Source organism: Chamaea fasciata, unplaced genomic scaffold (genome assembly GCF_029207755.1).
Source record: "Chamaea fasciata isolate MVZ Bird 193981 ecotype frontalis unplaced genomic scaffold, bChaFas1.0.hap1 SCAF_3, whole genome shotgun sequence".
NCBI classification, from domain to species: domain Eukaryota; kingdom Metazoa; phylum Chordata; class Aves; order Passeriformes; family Sylviidae; genus Chamaea; species Chamaea fasciata.
The window spans coordinates 41,798,733-41,807,621 of record NW_027094088.1 but is presented as its reverse complement, the minus strand read 5'-3'; the positions used below and the strand labels follow the sequence as shown (position 1 = coordinate 41,807,621).

Genomic DNA, 8,889 nt, shown 5'->3' with positions numbered 1-8,889 from the left:
AAGGGGTTGACTGGGAAAAAAAGATAATCACATGTGGCTTAACACACAGGGAAACAGGGAATAAAGATAACTGCCATAGGAAAAGGTATGAGAAAGAGAGCAGATAAGGAGAAATCTTTCAGTTCTTCCTTCATACCTCATTCCTCTATGCAACTGCAGACAGAGGGACAAAATAAGATGTGCCCTCTTATAAGAGGAGATGCTCTCCTCTTTCCATAATCCATGTTATAAAGTCAAAACTGGCTTTCATGTATCAGCACGTGCTCCAAAACCAACACAGCTTGCTGTTGTTGGTACACTTGCATGCTCTGTACACCAGCACATGCCAGCCCAGAGAAACACTAGGTGCAATAGGCTCACCATAGGCTCTCGTTTGCCAGTGTTGTTGATGCGTCTAGCAACAGAACAGGACTGAAAGCACCATGTTTACGTGAGCACAGCATTCCAAAAGAATATAGTATTCCCACCTCAAAACACATTGGAGACATGATATGAAAAAGCAAACCTATCTCCATGCAACAGAAGCCTTTCATAATGCATACACACCTTAAACAAGTGTGAAAATCCAAAACTTTGAATAAACTTTTTGTTTCCTTCCCCCAAAAATTCTCACGTTCCACTGTCAATGTGGCATTTCAGTTTTCAACTTTTTAGTTTAAGAACTAATTTTTTTTCAACTTCTTATAGATTTTATAAGCTCGACTGCAAAAGTTACACTCCATTCTGAACAAGTTTCATTTCCAAATAGCTTTTTGGAGCTGAGAAGATGGAAAGTGAGCATTTTAACTTACCATAAAGTCCCACATTATATGCAAAGTGAACTGAACAAAATTTTATCAAGAAGTGAGCAGTAAAAACTAAGATCAAGGATTAACCAGGAATTACAAAATACAGGTTATCCTACAGCATCCAAAGCCCATCTGTTGCCTCAACAAGTCTTGATGCTCTGTACTAAATTCTTCGTAGTGGTTACACCTCCACACACCATTGTGATTTGACATTTCTCTAATGTCAAATAAGTCATTAAGTCTGTAACCAGACAGGAATCTTAATTCCAGTTTGAATCTGCAAGCAATACTGAGTAAGAAGAAATCAAATTATGCAACTATGAAATGTGATAACAGCATTTAGCAACCAAACTCTGCACACCCCTTCTCTTCCTACATGGCTCCAGAAACACTCCCTTCTGCTTTTTATCTGGCACTTGATCCCTCCAAGCCCTTTCCCTCCTCTTGCTCTTCTCTGTGCTGGCAGAGCCCTTCTCCAGGACCTGCAAGTAAGATGGAAGGTGTGTGGGAAGCAGTGTGCCAGAAAGCATCCCTGTCCATGGTGTGGCTCTCCTTATCCCTGAACACTTTCCCATCCTGGGAAGGGTGCAGCCCCTGATGTGCTGTTCTATTTACCTGCTGCAAGCTGACACAGACCGTAGTGTCAGGGAATACCTTGCTCAGGCTCCCAGCCCACAGGGGTACCAGTATACCTACAACAAGTTTCTGCAGTAAGGGCTGTTTTCCTTCCTGTTTTCCATCCTTCACTGCCAGAGCTGTTCCAACAAGTTCACATCTTATAACACAGAACTAACTCTGTCATTCAAGTTATCCTTATCTTTGTCGCCTCATAAATACTGAATTTTCCATTTTGGAAGTGTTACTAACAATTGCCATTTCTAATGGATGGACCTTAAAAGCAACAAAATATTTAGCTACAGAAGACAATCAGTGTTGTTCCAGAACACCAGACTGCTGACATCCAGATAGCACCAAAAGGCAGTTTTGGTAAAGATTTCATAGAAAAGCCTTAAGAGGCCTGGAATTAAAACAAACACGAGTTCCAGTAACTGGAACAACCAGTAGCTATTGAGCGTCCATGCTCATTTGGCTCAGTCTTACATGGTTTTGTTTTTAAAAACCAACCAACCAAGCCACCAAACCACTATTCCAAAGTGCTTATTTGGAGATCTCTACAGAGATATACAAGGTGAGTGTGTAATGCTTGTCTGGGACAAAACTTCAGAAAAATATTATTTTCATTCCAAAGCAGGTAATTTTGAAACATTAAGAAGTTTTGCTGGACAGAAAAATTACTGTGCAGTTCCATTATCCACTAATAATCCTTAAGGATACAGAAACAGATTTATGTCCAATAAATGTTTGGAGAATACCTACTTCTGGTTCAGAGTGAATAAGGTATTGTTTTTTTCATATTCCTTCCATATGAAAGTAAAGATATATATCTATTAATCCATTAATTTATGGATTAAATTAATATTTTACTTACAGCCAGTAAACTGATTCTGCAAAAAGAAATGTTTCCTTTAGCACATATTGAGTAATAAAAATAGCCTATATAACCTTCTTAATAAGAACTCTAATTTTTATTTATAAAATGGTAAATTCTAATATTCATCCAAAGGCAGAATAAGACAGAAAAATCCTGCAATAACAGAGAAGATTAAAAAATTAGGATATGATAGATGGGCAAAAGGCCCCAGAAGTCTGTGTTGGTAACAATGTGAATTCTTCTTGTGCATATTGTCCATTTCACTCTGCATCATGAAGTTCATTTGCTAACTTTAGATGATTTAATTTTCTTTATGTCACGGCTTTGCAAAATCAAGGTCCCATTTCTGAATTTTCCAACTTGTCCTGCAGGCCAAATGCTAGGCACTGATTTCTTCCTTTTGGCATTCCTGAAATAGGGAGAAATAAATAGTAATTAAAAGAAACAGCAGAGACACAAGTAAACACTTAATATGCTGCTAAAGACACCTATTTATGCAAAGTTTGGTGTTATGGAGTATCAAACCATATCATGGTAAAGACTTCAGAACATTTTTCCTTCAGAGACATGCAAAATTTGCAGCACATTACAACATGATTTACATGTTTAAATGTTTAGAAACACGAAGATTTTTGGATAGAGGAGGAAGATAGAGTACAGAGGGAACCTGCTGCACTAGGATTAGGAAATGTCAGCTCACTTTCAAGCCTCTGTATACTGTAGCCTGTGCTTTGCAGAAATTATTTCTTATGGCAAATGCTCTGAGCAAGTTGTGTGTCATGAGTCCGCACACAGGATTTTCATCCCTCTGACCTCCAGCTGCAGACTTAAGATGTGTTGGGGCAGAACTGACATACTTTCAAGTAAAGCTGTGGAACTGAAGCCTCTGGAACTGCTAGGCACAGAGGAATGTCACCAGTTTTTAAGGAGTTCAGCACTTGGAGAATTTTGTTGCACTGTGATGTGCATGGTTTCCGGAGTAAGGCTGTGCAATTACATAGGGGAGATACACTGGGGAGACCATGTTAAAGACACCTCACCTCTCCTTCTGTTCTTTCTGCTTCTTCTTCTTCTTAAGAGGATCACCTTTATGTTCCTGCTTTCAAAGACACATATTTTAATGGAAAAGGAACAGAGCAAGTTGGTTAAACAACCACCTGCACAAAAAACATGCAGTAAGTAGCCTTTGCTTCACAAAGCAGCAGGCACTTAAAGCAAGCTGAGAGATCTGCTGACAGCACAAGTGATGCAACACATTATGGAGCCACTGCCAGGAGTGCCCAGAGCCCTTCCTAATGCCTGATGGAAAGTACAGCCCACTCACGACCAACGTGCTGTCCTTGCCACGTGCAGAAGCAGAGGCTTCCTTCTTGGGCATGTGACAGATCCCAGGGTCAGAAGACAGGACTTGCTACCAGGCAGGTGTGTCCTGTCACCCAGCTGAGGGCAGCTGTCAAATAAAAGGGTTCAGCCGTGACTGGTCATGCACTGGATGCACTTTGAGCCACATGACAGAGGAGGAGAAGTAGGTCCCCGGGAAAGAGGGTGGCAGGAAACGGGCTGATAGAGCAATTACCGACCCCACCAGCCTGCTCCCACCTACATGAGAAGGCTCCATAGGGAGGCAGAGAGTAGGCTTAGAGCCAGATGGGCTATGCTAGAGGAGGATGCAACAGAAACCTCACCCTTGCTTTAAATAATGAGTAAGATCTTAGATGAATTGTACTGATAAAAAATGCAGTTGCAGATCTGGCTCTCTGTGATTAGACAACATGAAACAAACTTTAATTGGAGACCACTTTGTTTCCTCTTAAGAGGAAAGGATAAAAAAAAAACCTGCTGATTTTGTGTCATCAGTCTATCAGCCTGGAAGGGTGAGGCAGTGAGACCCACCACACCACCGGCCTAACTCTGTGCCTTCATACTGCACACAGCAGCTTTTACCAGTGAGATGAATCCTGTGGGAAGCAGGAAACCAGACCACAGGGAGCAGCAGGTGTCAAGCTCGGGCACTCCTCCTGCACCTGAGGCATTATCTGTCAGGCTCTTGGGCTGGCTCCTACACTCTGCCTTTTTATGCAGAAAATTTCACACAAACCTTTTCCTTATCAGCATCCTTCGCTGCTTTTTTCTCTTTCAGTTTCTCTTGGTAAGTTCTGTAGTTTACATGTGCCTTTTTGGGTGGCTGCAACAAAGATTGGGAGGGATACTGCTGATTAAATCTTCAAATGGGTTCAAAAAATATTCACACACTTGCACAGACAGTATTTTTCACGTGGTGGTGGCAAAACATTAAAAATGGTTATTTCCTTTTGGGTCAGAGGAATGGACTTAAAAGACGTCACATAGTCACAAATTGTATCTTTCTTGGTGAAGACAGCAGAGAGACAATAATTTTCTTTTATCAGTCTTACAAGGTTTACACACATACTCTGAGCAAGGAAAACCAACCCACTTCCTAAAAAACACCTAAAACTTTTTTTTTCTTTGACACTAGTTATGATAAACTAAATATTTTTCTCCATCTTAACTCACTGTGAGAATGAAGTTTTTAAAAGTGAGCCCCTCTCTCCAACTATTTATTTTTGAATGGCCTGATTAAAAATTAGTAAATGTTGTTTTTCAACCTGATCAGTCATACCTCATCTAGACTACTTTCCTGGTAACACAACCATACTAACTTTCCAATCATCTACAGAAAACAGACAAGACAGAACAGATGATATAAAAGTAAGAATGAAGTGGGAGAAGGGTCAGGGCAGGGGATTTTGTGTTTTAAAAGAGTAATACCAAAGGCCCTCATGCTCTTTACTGTCTTTCTGCACTGCAGCAGCTGGGTGACCTCCAGCACAAACCAAGGGACAGTTACCTTGGCTCCCAGCATGATAGCTCGCTCCTGTTCCCAAGCACGTTGCTCTTGCTTCTTGTAGCCAGTGATTCCAAACTTGTGCACTTCCAGGCGAGCCTAGAACATTACAGAAAATTGCAGGCATTTCACAATGTCCAACTTGTTGCAAAGTAATGTCTGGCAGAGTGCAACAAAGTCATACTCCTGAGGAAATGCTGGCTAATACTAGAAATTGGTGTGCAATAAAATAAAACTGAGTTCAGAGCTATACTGCAGAGCAGTTAACCACTGTCCAATTAATCTCTGGATGGTGAGGACTGTCAGAGGGACAATTTTCAATTCTCCTCTTTTCACATAAAGTAACACATGGAATGGAATTCTTCCATGTAAAAAGTGAGCACTTAACCACTGAGAAACATGGATGGGCAGAGCGTGGTTTGACTACACACATATGTACAGTTAACATCATACAAGCAGACCTTGGCAAAACACTAATGAAGCCATAATCTTTTTAAAATCAGTGATTAAATCCCACCCTTCTTAGCAGTACAGATTCCATGCAGAATCTCCAGTGAAAGATTCCACTGGATCATAGCACATCCCTGACAGAGATTAGGCACATAAAATAACTTGCCCAGATCTGTAAACGAATTAGTAGCTAAGGTGGCCAATGCTAGTTACTCTCATGTAAGAACAGATGCGAATAAAAAAACAAATGGAAAAAGGCATTTGTTGTTTCAAAACCAGATGCCAATACACTTTTTTTTCCTTCCCACATGAGACGTCAGAGATTTAACACCATAGGCCTGAAAGAACTATACTAAACATTACGGGAACTCAAGCACCTTTATACATCCCCCTCAAATTCTCATTGGAAGATCAGAAAGAAAGGCCATGAAGTTGTAACACACCTCCCTCCATTTGGAGCAGCTGACTGCTGCCAGCCTGCTCTTCCTTTGGCGTGGCATGTAGCCAGAACTACCTATTAGGAAATCCTTACCTACAAGAGATAGCCATTTCTGGAAGGGTTTCCCATCAGTCCCATTGTAGCTTTCTCAAGCATCCACATACACACAGCTGTACACTAAACTAGTGACATTAGTCTGATCCTACTGACTTACCTTCTCAAAGTTAAATTCTTGTCTGACTGCATTTTTCTCTTCATTCACTATTTGGATCTATAAACAGAACAAAACAAAACAACACAATACAAAACAAAACATTTCAAATTAATATAGTAAGTAACACCAGTATAAATGTTGATTGGGATAGCTTTTTGAAAAGCAGTGAAATGTAAAGTCAGTGGCATGGAAGAATACACAGGTTTCCAGCAGTATTTTTTTTCTAGCTTTATTACCTGGATCTATTAAAACAGACAGTTTCAGTAGCATTTTTCTAAGTAAGTAAAACTGTCACGTGTGAGCTATGCATCACTCATATTTCCATTTCCAAACCCATACCAAACAGCTGATGTAGGATAGGACATGAATTTTAAGTCATTTTCTTTCAGACAGTGCAGTGGTAATAGTGCATGTACTCACAGCCGAGGCAACATGCAGAGCAAGCTTAATTCCTAACTATGTGGACATATATTAGTGTCCATATCCAGCTTCACTAATGTCAGAGCAACACCTCCAAAGGGTGTACTGTCAGCAAATGGCAAAACCCACTTAGCACAGGCTGAAGGAAGTACTTGCTCAAAATGAGCTCAGTGAAAACTACATCTTTTCTACTCCATGATTTACACAGACTTTTCATCAGCAGTTCTCAGTCGGGAGGGGGACTCTCCAGGGGGAACAGACTATATCCTAGGAAGAAAAAGAAGCACAAAATCCCCAGGGAGAGAGAGTTCCATGCTTGCTTGTTACAGCAGTGTCCCACATGGGACACTGTGGAGCAGTTACAAATCTCCCAGGGTTATTTTAGACTCTCTGCTGATTTCAGAGAGGATTTGCTGAGCCACCTCTCTTGAGTGGAAGCTTTGCCCACTCCCAAGCACGCTGATGCAGGCAGACAAACTGCCATGTGTTCAAGAGATTACCCTGTTCACCTTCCCCATTTGCTCCCAAGGGTACAATCCACTCAGAGGAAACAGGAGTACTACATAAGCATTCAAGCTGAACTGAAATATGTTTCATGCATTTCCTTTTCACTCTCCAGGACCTCAGGGCACAGTGAATCACAGGTTCAGGCGCAAGGGTTACACTAGGGCTTCCCTCTGCATCCACCACAGCCAAACTCCTCGCAGTTCTGCAAAGGCTTCTATACAGAATTGTGATTTCAAATTATAACCACAAATAAACACGGTTATCTTCAGAGCATTTTGCTAACAAACCTAACACCAGTATTTTCAGGTAGAAAAACTTAAGCAATAAAAAAGAAAATTTTTAGAGGAAAACACGCTGGAAAATGTACAAAAGTTTATGGATTCAAACAACTGCTTGAGTGTCTTGAAGTTCCCAATTCCAAGCAATCAAACCCTCAGTAAGTCTCTCTGAATTCAAGACATGTTGGCCCATCAGAGCTTATTTTAGAATAGGCTTCTGATGTTATGGCCATAAACACAACTCAAGGAAAACAAGCAGAGAAGCTATAAAATCTGGAGACCAATCAACCCCTCTCCTCAGCTTCCAGCCAAATCTCTCCAGATCTCCCAGCTGAAGCAACTCAGCTACAGTTTTTGGTAGCGCAAAGCAGTTTAGCAGCATCAAACCAAACCAGAGGACTGAGATCTAATGCTGTCACGCCTTCCCCCACCGACTACCCAACTCCGATCCTCCAAGACAAATGCTGTTGCCAATGGCCCAGTGCTGCTGTGATCCCAGAGAAGAGAAGCAAGTTTTGGCACCTCACATCCACAGCTACTGACCGGAACAGAGCAGCACACAAAACTCCTGGGCACTGAAGTAACCAAGAGGCTTTGCTTTCCATTCCTTTCACTTCTTGCCGTAACATCAGGCCTGTCAGTAAATCAATTTATTCTGCTGAAATGCGCCTATTTCAAACGCAGGATTGTTATCCAGAAATCTTCTGAAATTGAAAAAAATGGTCTTCAAGTCCTGCCACCTCCCCTGCTTCACCCTGCCCGTTTCCAGCAGTCCCACTGGAAATCAGCAGGACTAGCTGCCATCGAGCTGAGCACGTGGATCGCCAGAGCATCCTTCCAGGCAGCTCCATCAGCAAGAGGGACAAACCCAGGCACGGCACGGCTCTTACCTGTGCTCCGCCGGCGGGCGCTGCCGAGGGGCCGTGCCGCTCCTTCCTCTTCCTCCCGCGGAACACCACGACCTCCACGGCGGGCGAGGCGGCGGGGGGCGCCGGGGCAGCGCCGGCGGCGCTCAGCTCGGCCCGCAGCTCCCCGAAGAAGCCGCGGGCCCCGCGCCGCCCACCCGACGCCGGCTGCGGCCCCCGTCTCTCCTCGTCCTCCTCTTCCTTCTCCGCCGACGGTGGCGCTGCTCTCGCTCCGCCGTCCTCCGCAGCGCCCCGAGCTCTGCCGGGCTCCTCACCTGCGCCGAGCACATGCCGTGGGTCAGCTCCGCGCCGCCGCCGCTGCAGCGCGCCCACGCCCGGCCCCCCTCCCCTCCCTTCCCCGGCCCCCAGGGAGGACCGTGGTGCCGGCGCAGCGCCCAGCCCAGCCCCACGCACCCACCCAGGTCATAGAGGGCGCCGAGCACCGCCTCCAGCCGGCGGCGCGGCTCCCGCGGCCCCATGGCTGCCGCGGCGGGCCGGCGTGTGATCCCCGGCGGCTCCCGTCGCACCCG

At 43.9% G+C, this 8,889-nt stretch overlaps 1 protein-coding gene across 2 annotated transcripts; it reads right to left on the bottom strand.

The window, feature by feature from the left end:
• Window positions 1–2,355: 2,355 nt before the first annotated feature.
• On the bottom strand, window positions 2,356–8,887 carry CUNH1orf131 (chromosome unknown C1orf131 homolog). Of its 2 annotated transcripts, none has more exons than XM_066178738.1 (7): window positions 8,778–8,887; window positions 8,345–8,634; window positions 6,250–6,306; window positions 5,150–5,245; window positions 4,379–4,465; window positions 3,321–3,379; window positions 2,356–2,689 (listed from the first exon to the last, which is right to left on the bottom strand). In XM_066178738.1, the coding sequence occupies exons 1-7, from the start codon at window positions 8,836–8,838 to the stop codon at window positions 2,560–2,562; spliced, it is 780 nt and encodes a 259-aa protein (XP_066034835.1). In that variant the 5' UTR covers window positions 8,839–8,887; the 3' UTR covers window positions 2,356–2,559. The 2 variants fall into 2 exon arrangements, with proteins under 2 accessions (XP_066034835.1, XP_066034836.1); XM_066178739.1 differs by having other exon boundaries at window positions 2,359–2,689; window positions 3,321–3,376; window positions 8,778–8,882.
• Window positions 8,888–8,889: the final 2 nt, after the last annotated feature.

Coding starts and splice junctions, on each gene's coding strand:
- CUNH1orf131 (XM_066178738.1), bottom strand. CDS start 8,838: ATGGGGCCGCGGGAGCCGCGCCGCCGGCTGGAGGCGGTGCTCGGCGCC. Junction 5,246..6,249: donor AAGAATTTAACTTTGAGAAG/GTAAGTCAGTAG, acceptor GTAATGTTCTAG/GCTCGCCTGGAAGTGCACAA. Junction 4,466..5,149: donor CTATCATGCTGGGAGCCAAG/GTAACTGTCCCT, acceptor TCTTTGTTGCAG/CCACCCAAAAAGGCACATGT.